This window comes from Serinus canaria, chromosome 3 (assembly GCF_022539315.1).
Source record: "Serinus canaria isolate serCan28SL12 chromosome 3, serCan2020, whole genome shotgun sequence".
Taxonomy (NCBI): domain Eukaryota; kingdom Metazoa; phylum Chordata; class Aves; order Passeriformes; family Fringillidae; genus Serinus; species Serinus canaria.
The window spans coordinates 14,605,514-14,622,213 of NC_066316.1; the positions used below are offsets into that span (position 1 = coordinate 14,605,514).

At 40.4% G+C, this 16,700-nt stretch overlaps 1 protein-coding gene across 13 annotated transcripts in view; it reads left to right on the plus strand.

The window, feature by feature from the left end:
• EHBP1 (EH domain binding protein 1) overlaps window positions 1-16,700 on the plus strand; it is a 205,049-nt gene that overhangs the window by 12,120 nt on the left and 176,229 nt on the right. For 12 of the 13 annotated variants that reach the window (XM_050972588.1, XM_050972589.1, XM_050972586.1 and 9 more), the window contains exon 3: window positions 16,378-16,435. In XM_050972588.1, coding sequence (XP_050828545.1) covers window positions 16,378-16,435 — 58 coding nt within the window. Of the gene's footprint in view, window positions 1-13,472; window positions 13,561-16,377; window positions 16,436-16,700 lie in introns of those variants that run through there. The other variant, XM_050972598.1, reaches the window with a different exon arrangement.

Genomic DNA, 16,700 nt, shown 5'->3' on the forward strand with positions numbered 1-16,700 from the left:
TGGTGCTGGGTGCTCCTCTGACCCAGCGGTCACTTCAGTAGTGCTGGTAGTGGCTAATGTTGTGGGACAGTGGCAGGTGACAGTGCAGTTAATTGTCTCCTTTCCTGTTGCCCTACTGAAAACAGGAATATGGACATTTTTGCCCATAGATTCAGTCTTGTTGTCTGGAGTGAACCCTAATTAAGCATTTACAGTACACAAAGCCTGCTTCCTCCTGGGGGAAAAAATGCTGACTTCAATAAATAAACTTATTTCAGACAAACTTGTTCTTAGGGAACTAGATCATGTGCTGTAGGGGGAAGAATAATACTACTGCTTTTAGCAACAGCTGTTAAAAGGAGGATGCTTGCTTGACTTGCAGTTAATGGTAAAGTCAATGAACTGTAATTTAAAGAAAAAGAAAATAACCTTGAGTTATTCTTGACTACAGGAAGACTGCAATTCATCCTGATTTGTGTTCACCTCATTGTGAGAATTTTCAGTACCTCTTATGGTTGACCCCATTAGGACCCAGAAAAGCAGAAACCTGCTGCCTTGTTAACCTCACAGAATGAGTGTTCTGCCCTCGTCTTCCTCCTGTGCTGTGCCATAGATGGATTAGAGAAGCCTTGGTAGGTCTTCTGTGGGGTCAGTTTCTTCTTTGCTGCCCTGGGAAGCCTTTTAAAATGGTCAGCCTTGCAGCTTTTTCATGGAATATTCACCTGTCTTGCACAGAGGGCGTTGCAGGATGGGCTGTGAGGTGGTGTGAGCTGGTTGGGGAAGCACCAGGGGAGTAAGGAGCAGAACGTGAGGCTTTTCTCCCTGTTTGAATGTCTTCTGGTCTGTGTATTCAGGGTAAACAAGGCAGATCCTGATGGGTTTGGAGGTACAAAAACAGAGACTTAAATATGAGCAACCACTGTGTGAAATAAAAACAATTATTTCAGAGAACAGCCACGGAGCCTTCTTGTGTTTCTGCCAACATAATCTCTGATTAGTTTGGGTTTTATTGGTGGGATCTTAACTCCTTATACTGAACATCCCTTCCAGCAAAGAAGTTAAGGTGGGGGGATGTTTCTGAAAGCTGACACGTGACAAAGAAGTGTCACCTGTGCATAATAAGTACAAATATATAGTTCAAGATGTGTTGTGTGTGTATAAAATCAATGTATGTAATGGAACCATCTTAAGGAGATGGAAAGCCTGGATGCTGATGGTGAATAGCATAAAGGACTGGCTGTTGCTAGTAAGGGACAAATTTTGTCCACCTTTGGTTACTCTGGGAGACTTCCAAGTGTGCTGTGGTGCACGTGGGCTGAGGAGGGCCAGAAATCTTGCTTTCCTTACAACCTCAAGCCTTTTTGCTGGTAAATTAATAAGTAACTTTGAAATAGTGAAGCTTTTAATGTTACTGAAATACTCAAAATTGTAGCAGGCCCCCAGGCCTTTGTTCTTCCATTGAATACAATCCCCATAATCAGCTGTAATCAGATTTTTGTGTTGTATTCAGGCAGATGTTTGCTGACCCAGACACGGGAAATTCTTATGACAAAGTGTGCCCTCTTTAAAATGGGAACTCCCTGTGTCACATTGAGGTTTCGAACCTGACTGTGCTGAACAAGCAGTGTGCACATATGTGTGCTTGGACCTTGTCTGTAGGCAGCAGCTCCACTGTTCAACTGTGCCTGAGCAATCATACATGTCACACAACCCCCATCCTTCCCTTTGGCTTTGCCAAACAGACATGAGTGCTTCACTTGCAGAATTCATGATAATCACAGTTCTTTCAGAAACGGTTTTCAAAGGGAGGTTCCATCTTTTCTTGGTGAATGCTAATCAGGATTTCACCTCTTTTTGAGTGAGTGTGATAGTAACAATCATACAGTGAACAAAGAAGGCTTAATTTAAAATGTTCTGGGAATTCTTTTCTGTGAAAAGAATAAAAACAAACTTCTTTATTTAAATATTTCTACCTTTCAGGCACAGGTATAGAAAGTCTGGATATTGATATGATATTAAAAAATTATGAGTATTCTTTTTATAACATTTTCTAAGACTTATAGCTTTGCAAATAAAACTGCAGTATGTGTCAAGCCTTCCCCCATGCAGTTTTACTCAGTTCAAACTGATGTTTCAATATCTTCAAGCTGATGTATCCTTTTGTTGTCATCACATTGTATATTCTTCACTGTATCTGTGTAAATGGTTTTCCATACTGGTGCCATGTGAAAAGGGGAGGAATAATGCAGCATACACAATATACACCTGTGCTGTGGAGTTTAATTTTTTCCCATCCCAATGCAAGTTCCCAGTCACAGCAAAGAAATTGCAAACAGTGTTCTCTGTCTCTCTTCAGACATAGCCAGAAGCAGCAGAATGATTTTTGAGAATACTGAAACTAGAAGAGCTTGCAAAGCTGTAAAGGCTTGCAGTTGCTAAAAGTGGTAATAAAAGTTATTCTTGTTCCTTATGTAAATAGTTCTGTGTCAGTTTAGCACCTTCCTTTGTTCAGAGCAGACTTGATACATTTTGTACATTTTTTTCTATTTAGGTATTTTTTACTTGGAGGGTGGAATAAAGTCTTTGCTTCTCCTTCTCCTGCAGTGTGGTCTAATTGTAGAAATAAATCTCAGAAAATCCTGGTTCTGCACTAGGCTTCCTTTCACCTTCCCTTGTAACTGTGCAGAAAAGGCATCTTTTCTATCACTCCCTAATTTGTGTGCACGAATCATCTTTCATCAACTTTTCTACATTTTACATCCACGGTTGCTTATAAGCAGGATTTAGATCTCCTGTTAAAGGCCAGATGGTAGCAGCTCTCTGTTAAGTGGTAATGGTGTAAAACTACAAAATGACACTTAGCTGTGTGGAAATAAAGTGCTAACGATTTCTCTGCACAAAAATTCTGCAGCCACACTGCTCCATTACTAATCCAGCCTTACAAAACTGCTTTGTGATTGAGAAAAATGATCCCTGTTTTATGTCTTGGAGACAGAGAAATTGTACAGAAGGTGCAAGAAACACTCTCTGTGCTGATGGGAATTGTATGAGTGCAGATTTATGATAGCAAGGTGCTACATAACTAAAGAAAAAACTGCAAGTTATGCTTTACAAACTTCAGAGTGGCCCCTCCCTTTTAGTTTTTTCAGTATGAATCATGTTAATCATGAGCTTATTTACAAGTGTGTTTGGTCAGAGTGGAAACTCTTGTAGATCAGTATTGAGGTAGAGCAGGAGCAGTGAAGCAGAGTATGTGAGAAAAATAGGACAGATAACTCTGGAGGGGGGATTACCAGTGATCAATGATCTACAGTTCCTGGTTCTTGGAAGGTTTTTGTTATGGGGAAGGTTTTTTGTTTGTTTTCTATTTGCTTTTCAAATTACACATCCAAGGAGTGATGTGTAATTAAGAATTAAGAGTATGACAGACACACTGTCTGGATTAGAATTGCTGATCTTTTTTTTTCTTCTCTCTACATTGCTGTAGAATTTATTCTGTAATTTATTTTCTGCTTGGAGTTTGCATTAAGCTTTTTCTTTCATACCACATCCATAAAATTGATCCCAAAATGTAATGCTTGTGGGAGAGAGAATGTGGATATCATGGCGGTGGGGGGAAAGAGACATTTTATTTCCTACCTTTAAGAAAATGCCAAGAAATCTGTGCAGTGTGATTGTTGCTATTATTTTACTTGTTTGTGGCTCCAGCATATATGTCCTGTGACTTCCTGTAGGAAGAGATAGGGTAGCACATGAGATGTTTGAAATATTTATGAGGCTAAACTGCCAGAATGGCTCTGAATTTAGTCAGAGACAGACTGTATTTTTGCCTCTTGACTCTCTCTCAAGAGAAGCAAACTCTCATCACCATTCAGAATCACCAGTCTGCTTTGTGGCTGCTTCTTGAAGACCAGGATTGTACAGAAATCAAACTTCAAAGGCAGAAGAAAAATGTAGATACTTGCTGTATGTCTGGTGCTGTTAATAATGTGATGAAGCTGGCCTTGTGTCATCTTTATTTTCCTGGGTTTTTTTCTCTTTGACTGAAATCCTTTTTCTTTGCATTGTGTCATCAACATTAGGTGATGTGTGCAAAAGGCAATGTCCGTCTCTGGTTTACACTTGGACTTCATTTTCTCCAGAACACTTATTTCATTGGCCTTGAAGTTTGAGGGTTTCAGTGGCCCAAAGCATCTTTGCCCATTAGCTGCACTGAAGTGAGTGAGTAAATTCACACCTCATTTGGTGCTATATTGCTTGTCTGGCTGCAGAACAAACAAACAAACACAAACCCTGTATATGTCAAAACTGACCACGGCTGAACAGCCAGGGCAAGGAGAAATAAACCTGCCGACCTTGCTGCTGTGGTGGAAGGGGCTAAAAGCTTTGGCTTCCCAGGTCTCCCGTCTGCCTCTGTCTGGGGTCCAGCTGAAGCTGCAGTGCTGAGCAGAGCAGTTTCACTTCCTCAGATGGATGGCTTTGGGGAAGGAAAGTGCCTGAGAAGGTGTTGGTGCTGCACGGGGTAGAGAGTGAAACAGCAAGAACTCGCTGTGCCAGTGCCCATCTGTCAAAGCTGGAGGGACAAGGTTAAGTTAACAGATCGAGCTGAGATAAATACTCTGTGTAAGGTCTTGTCTATGCTCAGAAAGTGTAAGAGTTAAGGAGAGCTGCTTAAAGCATGAAGTGCATAAATAAAACCTTACTAAATACATCGATTCAAGAAATTTGCTCATCACTGTGGTAGCCTTAATTTTCCTGAGTGCTGCTCCATGGGCCTGCCCTTTCTTTTGGAAGCTCTTGTCTGCTGCAGTGGGGGTGAGCACGTGTGTGCTGTGCAGGCCCTGCCAAGCCTGGCCTTCCATCTGAATGCTCTAGAAGGAAATATGTAAAAATTTTGCAGGCTTCAACTTTTGAGCCTTGTTTGTTTTAAAGATGAAAAGTGCATTTTGTATAAAATACGCTGAAATATGTGGAAAATCTTATTTTGCAGAATCCAAGGAGTTTGTGTGCCCACGCATCTCTATTGTCCGTGTTGATGATTCTGCACATAGCTGTTTCCCCCCCCAGTGCTCGGTGTGAACTCTGCACAGCTAAAATTGATTCTCATTCCCTTGATGGTTAGCTTGCCGAGTGGATTTTATTCATTTGGCTTCTTTGACCTTAACAAGACGAATGTATTAAAATTCCTATTTGAAACTGAATAATTTACAGCAACTTATCATAATTTCTTTTACTGTAATACCCTTCTAAAAGCTTGAAATTAAAATTTTTCCTCCTGTTTATCCTCACTTAGTACTAGATTTTGCAGCCCTTAATCTGGTAGGAGGAGTGTGCCTTTCACTGTAAGGACACTGTTCCTCACTTGGCACAACAAGGTGTTGCAGTAGGTTTGAGAGGCATTGTCTTTTAATTTCAGTGGATGGCTCTCATCCCTTTGCCAGATTAACAGTATATTTTCCTCCAAAAACCAGTCTAGCTTCCCTTTTTATTCACCTTTCTGCTTCCAAGGAGAACTGCTTTACACAACAGACCAAATTTGTATTTACAGATAAAAAATTTTTGAATTAGACTAAAATTGAAATCTAAGGTGAGACAAAATACTTAATCTTTTAAGCTGTATGCACTGTGGGATAGACTGGCTCTGTCTCTTGATCCCTTTGCCTCATTTAATGGTACAAGACTGGAATACAGCCTGCAAGACATCAAATCCACATAATGAAAAATCTGGCCAGCACCCAGGCGTCTTCTGTGGCTGAAGATGTTGCTTTACAACTACCCCATGGCACAGCCCTTCAGCTGTGTAAAGAAGCCAGCAGACTAAAACACAACCAGGCATTTCACAATAGTGTGGAAAAGGCACAGGCTCTGTCTGTTTTAAGCTGAGATGGAAAACCAACCATGACAGCATAGACAGAAGAGAGAAGGCAACACAAGGACCAAGGCAGTGGCTGGCTTTGGTCTCAGTCTCCAGTTAAAAATTTGATTTTGAAGGGGTTCGTATTTGTGTCTATGTGTCTTCATTGGGAATGTAAGTAAGGATAGGATGGTGTTAATTTTCAGCAGCTCAAATCTCAACAATTCTGGGTATATAAAGGACCCTGAGGAATGTCCCCCTTGCGGTTGTTAGTAACCAGAGTGGGTACAGTCTGGTGTACTGAAAAAAATATGAAGGACCACTACTCAGTTCCTTCTGTAAGGATGCTGGGACAAGGGGCTGCCAGGATGTTGGTGGAAGTACCTGACTTGAGTGAAAGCTAGTTGTAACAGAAAAATATTTTATAGGAAGATTATTTTAAAAAATACAAACAGAAAAACCTGTCTGGCTGAAAGGTACTATTTCTTTGTGAGTTTTCAGCATCAGCATGAATTCAGCTATAGTGTAGATGCTGTAGGTTTGTTTTTTTAAGTGAAAGCCATGCTTAAAGCAGTCAGCATAAATATACTGTTACTTCCCAGTTTAGCTGATCTTGAAATGAATAGTTAAAATCTAGTTCAAATTGCTTCTAGGCATCTTACAAGCAGCAGCTATTGGCAAAATCAGTCTAGATCCTTAATTATTGCTATTCTTAGGGATTTTTTGGATCTTGGTACAGCAATGTTTCATCAACTGTATTTGCAAAGTGTAAAGTTTGTATTTCAAAAACTACAGGTTTTAAAAGCTGTAAGTTTTTTTTTTGTTTGTTTGTGTTACATTTCAAAATAGAAATAGAGGTCTTTCCATTAGGTTGAGGGTTTTTTACTTCTTTTTTTTTTTTCTTCCTCATTTTTGTTTTCAGTTTATTTTTTGCCATATCAAGCCCCTAGTGCTGGCAGGAGATTTTGCTTTGTCTGAGGTATCCATGAGTAAACATACCTTTTTTAATAGCCAATGCTTGCTGCTGGATATAAGCCATGGGTGTTATTTGAGGGCATTAATTAAGAGGCTTGGTCAGTTATAACTTCCTAAAAATGATACAAATTTTTAGACTTTGGGTGCACAAAGAACTGTTGAGCTGTAAATGGAAATAATGTATTGTTTTTGAGATTGACTTTTGTAATCAGAAGTGGCAGCTTTTGTTTCAGGAGGCAGCTTGGAAGCAGTGTAACAACTTAAACAGATTGAGCTAGAAGAGGAAGAATCATTCTAATTTTTCAGTCTTTGGAACAGTTATTTAGCTGCAAATTCTGATTGAATAATTTTACTACTTATGTCCACATCTCCATCTTAAAACAGCTCTTGAAAGGTCACCAGCATGAAATGGGGCATCTCATGGGAAATGATTATGGCAGTTTCTAGTTCCCTGGAAACCACATACAAAAATTTTGTAAATCTAATAAATTTTTCATTAACAGGCAAGAGAATCATAGTTTTGATGTTGACAACCACCTACATATAGCTTACTGCTGCTAAATTTGCCATGTTGGCTCATTTTCAATTTTTACATTTTGACAGTCTCACTAAGCTTGGAGAAGACGAGGTCAGTTGAGGCTCTGGGGTTTTTTTTTTGTTTTGCTTGGTGTGTAAATGTGGGACTTTGCTTGGGGCCCAAGTTTCAGTGCAAGGTTCTTGCATTTCTCTGTGGTGTTTTGAGCTGTGCTTGCTTCAGAGATTTGCAGTAGCCAGTTCATTATTGCAGTTGGTGAAATGTTCTGGTTTTGTGCCCCTGGAGGGTGGCAGTAGGTGTGTTGTTCCTCCCAGGAACTGGGTGCTTTGCTGAAAGCAGGCGATTCCATCCTGCTTGTTCATACAGGGGATGCCGAATCAGAGCAGAGAAAGCAGTTCAAGATCTCATCCTTCAGCACCTTCCTCCCCCAAAAGCGGGTTCGTACTGCTTGACGCCATCTCTGTTGTAGTTGTGCCTGAGAGCACCTGGCAATATTTGCAAAGTCTGGTCTTCTGGGCAGCAACAGGGGCAAGGAGCTAGCACACCATGCCATGGTTTCACTAGGCACTGTCCACTCCACTCCACCCCCTCCCCCTTTTTTTTTCCTCCTTGTGATATTAATTTGCAAAAGCAAAAGGAGGCTGCTGACAGATGAGGAAGTTTTAACTGGGGAGCTCATTCTGAATAAGCCAGGAGTGCCTATGTCTCAAAATAAATATGGATTAATTTAGGGCTCAGTAGAGTGATCATTTGGAAGACTAAATATGAATTTGTATCACACCACCCCTTCCACACTGCTCCTATGGGATGGACACAGTTTATCAGGAAATCTGCCCCTCAGTTTACTGAATGCCTGTGTTAGGCTACAATCTTCTGTGGGCTTCTGTGTAACTCCAGAGTTTCACTGTCTTTGTATATTCAAGCATTTATCCAAGCTTTTCATCCTTGAAAGTATCACAGGCAGACTGCTCTGGGTCATTTAGTTTTTGTAGATATCAGCCTTTTTTTTTTTTTTTTTCCCTAGCTTGTATAACCATGTCAGTTCTATAATCTGGGCACCTGAGATGGTGGTAGGAATTTTGTCTTCCAGACAAACTCTATGAACCAGTACCATTCCACCCATGCTGCCCACTCAGAAGCTTTTAGTAGGTTCACAATTTCTGTGCATCTTCAAATGGTAGAAGGTGCTTTGTGTAATCTAAAACATGCTCCTAAGAAATAAAAACAAACAAAACCCTGGTGCTGTTGGTTTGGAAGGGAGCTTTAAAAGACACACGGTGCCAGATTTTCTGCTCCTGCTATTGCAGAACTGTAATCTTTGGGATATGTCCATGGATAGCAAGCAGAGGAGGAGGATGGAGGCATTAATGCACTGTAGCTTCTGAAACTTGCTTTGTCTGAGTCCTAATGTGGACATTGGAATTTCTGTGGAACAGGAGTATAAACTTTTGTTCATGTATCTGTGTCTAAATGTCAAACTTTCCCAGGCAGTAAAAGCAGCTAAGATCATCCTTTTCATTAATTGTTCATGGTAGGCTGTGCTAGAATTTCTTAAATATTTTAGACAAATTGGAGAAGGAAGTGTCTGTTGTGAATAGTTGATGTTCCTGAAACTGTGGTTTTGGTGCAAGATTTCTGTTCTGCAGGAATGACAGAAAAATAATTTCTAATCTCTGGTTTTTGCAGACTGAAAACCAGTAAAGTCTTCTGTTTGAATGCTATTTGACACAGAAATAAATTATGCTCAAGGGAATAGGGTTAGATTAAAACTGAAAATGGTGTGCCAAAAAGTCTCTTGCATATTTTTTAGTACAAAAAGGTATCGTTTATGTGGCATTGTGTGGGCTGAAACTATGTTTCAGGCAGTATTTGTCAGTCAAAGAGTTTCATTTTAGTTATTTTTTTATTAACACTTCTTATAATGAGAATGCACCTAGCAGTTGTACTTTAGTGCTTTAAAATAATTAGGGATAACACTCAGTTGGGCATCCCCAGTAATGCACGTACATTATCGCATAGAGATTATTTTTGGTCTGTAGGTAGAGGTATGAGTAGGACTAAGATCAAAGAGAGGGTTGATGTTGCTCAGTGTCTGTCTTGAAATTTTCTGGATGCTGTATAGTCAGTGAGGACAGGAGATGGAATTGGAATACAAAATCCTTGCTCAGTTTGCTAGAACTGTTTCTGGATTCCTGTCACTGATCTGTTTTATTGTCCTATGGCACAGTGAGCCCGCAGAGGGGCAGCGGTGACCAGCGGTGTCTGCTGAGGAGGGGCGGGATGTGGAGGTGCTGGGGGACTGTATTTGGGTTCCAGAGCAGGGAGACGGTCGGGCCCTTCACCTTCTCATACCAGCTCTGAAATGCACTCCTGTGCTCGAGGTGAAATAGCGGGATTTTTTTCCCTGGCTGTTTTGTGTTTACCCACGTGGCCGTTGTCAGGCCCACCTCCGCAGGGAAGGGGATCAGCACGGTGAGTTCGCAGCAGGTCAGGCCCTGGCGGGCTCTGCGGGCAGGTTTGAGGAGTTTCTGCTCTGCTCAGGAGGAGCAACCTACCAACTTGAAACAGGAAGCTGGTTTTTTCGGTTTTAAAAAAAACCATTTTTTTTTTTTACCGTTAAAATGTAGGCCAAATATTCTGGCAAAAGAGCATAAAAAGGAAAATCAGGCATCTGAAAAAGATCTGGCTCATGGCAGCTCCTTCCTGTGAACTTTCCACTGTAAAGCAGCACTTTCCATTCAAGGTTTGTCTGAATGGCCCTGTCAGCCCCTGCTCCTCCCTGCCAGTCAGCCTGCGCGGAGCTGACTGGTCGGTACTACAGGCCAGCTTTCCTGAGGCAGCTCCTGGGTATTTAGGCATCGTTAGGGGTGGAGTGCTGGGCGGTGTTTGTGAGCTCTGGTGCGGACGGCTGTGTGGGGTAAAAGCGTGGCCTGAGCACTGCTGGAGTAAATGTCTGTCTAAGGGGAGTGTCTATGATTAAGCCTGAGTGAGATAAGGAACCCACGTGGCCCTTCTCGTGCAGTACTGAACCCCTCCTGGTGACTGCGGGGCTAAATTGGGCTGGGCAAAGAAAGCTTCCACGTGGAGAGCGGCTGGATGGCACCTAAAATTAAGACACTAGTCAAAGCATCTTTGTGTTACTGCCAAAAGGATGTAAAGACCACAATTTCTGAAGACTAGGGTCAGTTTGTGTATTTTGAAATGTAAAATTCTGTTTCAAAAAGCTTTAAGACAAGACTTTGCTAGATAGTTCTGCAGAGGGTTTTTTGCTGCAATAACTCTTTGAAAAATGAAGTAAAATCTGCCCTTGTCACTTTTTTTCTGAATAATAGATGAACTTGGGTTTTGTTTAATTCGACTCGTCCTGTAAACTTCATTTGTGTTTGGTTTGAGAAAATCAAGTAATCAGCAGTACATACTACACATTCCACTCTCAGCCTTGCAAACAGACACTGTGCAGATTCAGTAGGTCTGACTGCACTTGTAAAATAGGTCAGAGTGTCTTGCTTTTCCCCTATTTTGTATAAACCAACCAAAGCCAGACTAGAGCTTCTTTTGTAAAGCAAAGCATAATCTTGAGATGTTGGTCTTGTAGAGGCAGTCTGTTTACAGCAGATGTGTTAAAAAATCTAAAATTCACTTCAAAGGGCAAATTCTGGTCTTTCAACCGGCCTGTGTAGTCTTGGTAGAGTCTCTACTATCTGTAGAGACCTCTGGTGGGAAGAAATGGAGGAATTTTCTGTGTTAGAAAGTGAAGATGTAGAGGTGGATGGATCTCAGCTGTGATGTCCTCTTGCTTTCCCTGTTTTAATAATTTCTCTTTTGAAATTTCCCATGCTTGCTAAAACTCCTGAATGGTTTTAATGATAGAAGAGCAAACTCTGCCTTCTTTTAGGGGCTTGGTGCATAGTCTAGAATAAGTTGTGTTGAGAGAATGCTCTGATAGTCTGACATAACTCTGTGGGATGGCACAGGCCTTACCCAGGAGTCTTTAACTTCCACTGTGGAAGTGAAAGTGAGGTGGGAAAGAAGACCCCAAGCCCCTTCCTGAAATGCACAACTTTCTCTTGTCATGTACTTCATCTTATAATTATCTCAGAGGGGTTTTACCTGCACATTTTATTCTCTTGTCTCTGGCTTTTGCAATCAGTGCTGTACCTGCACTCAGTAAGAGGGCTCATTTGGCAAATGCATCAATGCATGACCTTCCTCCAGTGTCTCTGGGCCTGTTTAAAGCATTGGCAGTATCTGATTCCACTTCCTGCATGCAGTTGTAGGCAGCTGTGAAATTTCATTGATGGTGACCAACAGGAAATTCTGAGGGAAAAACCTCAGTACGAGGCTCACGAAAGGCTGTGGCCTAATTAGTTCCTTGGCTAATGGTAATACGTGGCAATAGGGCAGGACCTAGTGCAGAAGAGACTGCACTGCAAAGAGTGCTTTTCAAAGTAATTAGCTGTAAAATGAGGAAAAGCAACGTTCATCCCAAATTAATGGTGGTATAGAACCAATCACACTTATTTTTAAGAGACCATTAGAGAGCCTAGGTGGTGTTTCAGCAGCCATGTAGAAAGCTGTGTGCTAGTGGGGTGGGAGGATTGGTCCCTAATGGATGGAAATAGTGCATGGCATGCTGGGATGCACAATGCAGAAGGGACAAAAGGTTATTAAAAAAATTCTTATCAGAAGTACTTTGACATTAGTCCTTAAGTAATTATTTTTATCCTTCAATAGGTGCATCTGCATGCTATTGTGCTAACACTGCTGCTTCTCTTATTAATTATACTCTTTTAAGCTTGCTTCACGAGAGTAATCTAGCAGCCCGTACTAATTAATGCAGTTCAAATCAAATATAGTGAAAATAAAACAGCTCAGCTGAAAAAGAAAGAAAAGAAGAAGGGAAGACAAAACCCAACACTTAGGCAGTTTGATGCCAAAACAAACATGCAAGGCTGTACCGTGTGGGGAACCTACAGAAAAGGTACCATCTACATTTCAGGCATTTAACAATTATTAGTGCTATGAAATGTAGTGGAACCTTTCTACTAAGAAATCTGTTACCTGCTTTCCCACCCTTCACCAAAATGTTATTAATCATTGGTCTTGCTGTTGGCTTCAGAGGTCTGAATTAAAGTTAAGTGCATTTGCAATTCTTTCCAACAACAGATTCTAACCCCAAGACTCCTATAGATTTTTGTCACTGAACAGAAAGTTTAGTGGAGAAATACGTCCTGGGTAATGTTATCAGCTTCTGCTCAAAGGTTTACAAAACAAGAGTTAACAGGAGACTGATACCTTTCATGTCCTTCTTTTACAAGTGATGTTTGGAGAGTTCTGTAATCAAAATATTGTGCCAAACACTTCCTGGAATGGTCAGACCAACCCACAGAAGACCTTGGATCTTGCACAACCTCCTTTCAATTGGTAAAATTTGTAGTGTAGGAGGTGCTGATCAGATGACAGTTTTTTCCAGTGTGCAGAATGTTTTTATTACATTATTTAATAGTCTTAGATACGGCAAAGTTAGATTCCAGTATTTATTATTCTTTTTTTTTTCTTTCTAATTGGTTCTTTCAGTAGGAAAACTGAATGTTCAGCAGTCATTGCTTCCATCTGATAGGAAAAGCAGGCTTGGTTTTTAATGAAAAGTGTTTTATAAATCTGTATTTTGGATCCAATTTTAATTGTTTAGTATGCAGGGAAAAGGTGACTCTCTTTTTCTGAGCCACAAACTTTGAAATCAATCTTCCGTGCTTCTTTGCTAAGTTTTCACTTGTGAATAATAAAATAAGTTTCCCACTAAGGATTGCCTTTCTTCAGGAACAGTTTTTTTTGTGAAACACACAATAACAGGTAAATAGCAAATACAGGTTGATGGTAAGTTTTTTCAAATACTATCTTCTGGATCCAAGCTGGATCCTTCAACCCCTGCCACTGGGTCCATGCTCTTCCCACTGGCAGTCCCTGATGTCCCAGTGCTGATCGCTTCCTTTGGCTCTGCCTCCCAGGGAAGTGCTGCTGCCTTGGCAATGCTGCCTTGGGGAGGAGTGCACAGCACCCCCAAGGCAAGGGTGGCAGGTTCCAGTACAGTATTAAACACTCCTGCTGAAAGGTCAGGGGTGTTGAATTGATTGATTGATGCAGTTACTTAGAAGGGAAATGTAGTGTTCAGATAAAACCCAGTTCTCTTTCCCTGCTCCAAATCAATTTTCTTAAGGTAAGCAGTGTGTTATTCCTTGCTTTAGTCATACTGGCATTGCTGAATAACTGACTGACTAAAAGCTGCTGGGTTTGAAGAAATGAGAATGTCATTTGTGCAGCACAGGAAATTTTTTTTTTTTTTTTTTTTTTTTATTGCTGACCATTAGCATTTGTTCAGCTTGCAGCATTGTGGATTTTGTATTTGGAATGATATCCAAGTTCAATAAGTAAACTTATAAAAGATACTAAAACTGGTCTCCAGACTAATTCTTCAGAGGTGATTTTGTTTGCTTTGGTTAGTGACTAATAAGCAGCTGAGGTGTATGATGTTAAAGGAGGGGAGAAGTCCCAAGTAGGAAATGCTACCTAGTGCTTTCAGTTAGCAATGTGCATTACATGATACTGGCCATTTCCTAGCACTGAGATATCACTCATAACTTTGAATGCTAAATTGCTGATTAAAATATGAGCTGGGCTTTTTCTTCTAGAAGTATATTGCCATAGGAGAGCGAGGAACAGATTTTGGGAGGAAAGGTTGCTCTTGGTTTTGTTAGTCACACAATTCTATGAAGATATTTTAGAATTGTTGGACTTGTGACTTCTTGAAGAAAATCCCTTAGAAGAACTGCTGCGCTTTTTGTTAGGTTTCAGTGAAGCATGTGGTGTACAGAGAGGGGACACTTGTCATTTGGGATATTTTCTTCCCTTCTCATCCCTTCCATTTCTCTGAATTTTCTGTCTCCATATTGTGGTGACCTTCCTTGGAGTTTTTTTGGTGTTTTTGGGGGGATTTTTTTTTTTTGGTAAAGTGCCTTTGGGTGTGAATTTCTCTCATACTTGAAGCTGAAAGAGCAAACTGTGCTCAGTACTTAACAATATAAATATACTGGTGAGAGAAGTGAGCGAACAAATGCTGCTCCTTGTCCATCAGCATGGCTTGGTCGTCCTCTCGATCTGAATTAAAACTTTAATTGGCTTTTTCGTGTTGGTGCATTTCTGTATATTCCTGGCAGAGGGAGTTCCTCAGGACTGGGAAATGTTGCTGGTGTGGGTTTGGATTGCTTTGCTTAGGGGTGTGTTGTTTTTCCCTGGTGGCTCAAATACAGTTCCCATCAAATGGGCTGGTGCTGCTGTAAGCCAAAGATGAGAACCCACCACCAAGTGAGCAAAGAGCTTTGAAGTCCAACAGGATGAGCTCATTGCCAAGCAAGATTTTGCAGAAGCTGCGAGCAGAATCACTCTGCAATTTCAGTCACCTAAACAAGCCACAATAGTGAATTTACAGTTTAAAATACAGATTATTTCACTTTCAGTTAGAAAAACCCAAACCAGCAAATCTTGTCTCTTCATTTCCTTTGCAGGATCTGCCTGTAGCTCGGTTTTTTGGGAGAGCTTTAGTTCTGGTGGGGTTTAAATGTGAATCATGGGTGAGGTATTGCTTATATTGTAATATGCAGAAATGATCAACAGCTCAATGGAAAAGTGTGTATGAAAGGAAATATGGCCAGCACTTCAGTGCCTAAAATGATTGTTAAACCAGTTGGGGTTTCATTTGAAAAGTTAGTTATTAAGTAGGTAGTCTGCCTGTGATGAAATAGCAGTGGGAACACTGCCTTTGCTCAGAATATTTGTGTGGGGGATTTTGGGTGCATTTTTAATCATGATTTGAATGTATTGTGTCTTGATTTTTTTTCTTGGCTACCCCCATTTTCCTCCCCTATGATTTGTTTTGCTGTTGGCTTTAGAAGTGCAAGTATTCTTACACTGGTGTCTCAAAAATATGAGTAGCAATTTTTTTCCAGGCAGAGTTGCATATGCAGGTTTAGTATTTTTAAGTGGAGATGTGAACTCCATTGAAAATCCTTTGTGGGTGAATTTGCACCTGGGCTTCATGGTGGAATTCAGGTCATCAGCCAGAAAACAAAGCTGGAATGATGTCAGGAGTCTGAACAAAAGGGTTAAAAGTCTGGAAGTCGGACCAGAAGTGTGGTCATCATGCAATGGGAAGTGTATCATGAGGGGAGGATGGGAAGTCTGGAAGTTAAGTCAGTATCAAAAATCACTCAGACAGAACTGTAAACCTAATAAGGTAGATATAATACAGGTAAACTGTTAATCAGTAAATAACTCCTAAGAAATCTGAAGAGAAAATTATTTCTACTGGAAGGGTTGTTTATTGAGGTTTCCATCTACATTCATTGCAAATACCAAATAAACAATTGCTTGGGAAAGCCACTGATTTTCAGTATGTTTGTCCTCCTTTGGAGTATAAGTTGAGGAAGTGCTGATTTACCTGTCATCATCCAAGGAGATTTTGAGGAGTAATGCAGGACTTAATTCTCTTTTTCTTTGTGTTATTCAAGTAGAAAAATAATCTTTTGTGTAAGAAAAAGCAAAATTACCTGCTTTCTTCGCTACTTAGAAGTAACTTTTCAATATATCTGCATAGAAATTAAAGCTAGAATTTGCATTAATGTTTATTTTGGGTACTGCAGCGTTCCTAAGGTGTCTTTATAGAGTCTGGATCCTGTTCTCTGTCCCATGGAATAGTTTCTGCTCACATATGCTGCTGGCAGGGGAAACGTCCACAGGCAACGAGAGCAGGAGGATAATGATGACATTACTGAGTGGACTGGAGGACAACCTGTCTCTATAAATACACATTATTTTTCCTGTTAAATGACTGATGCTGAGAGTGGTTTTTAGATGAGCTATTTTTAAGAGAGCGTGTTATCCACTAAGGATGTCATTACGTGTTGCAAGACTTTTAATATAAACTATTTACATATGGATCTTGTTGTATATTAAGCTGTTTTTTCCTTATCTTCAACAGGCAGCCAGATAAACTAGTGGTGGTTTGGACAAGAAGAAGCAGAAGAAAATCCTCTAAGGTTAGTTGATTCCTTAATAAGTCCCAACTTGAGTGACAAACAGGGTCAGTGGTTTGAGGGACTGTTTTTCTGAATGTGGGGAGCAGCCAAATAAATAAATGAGAAGTATTTTAGTTGTTGACTTTTCTTTTTAATTCAGTTTATTCATGAAGTTCAGAATAAACTGCTGTTGATGTCAGTGCTAATTGATGGGAACTCTTAACTCTGATTTCAGCTTTGTCTATTTGTTTAGCAGAACTGTATCACCATCAGTTCAATTCACTTA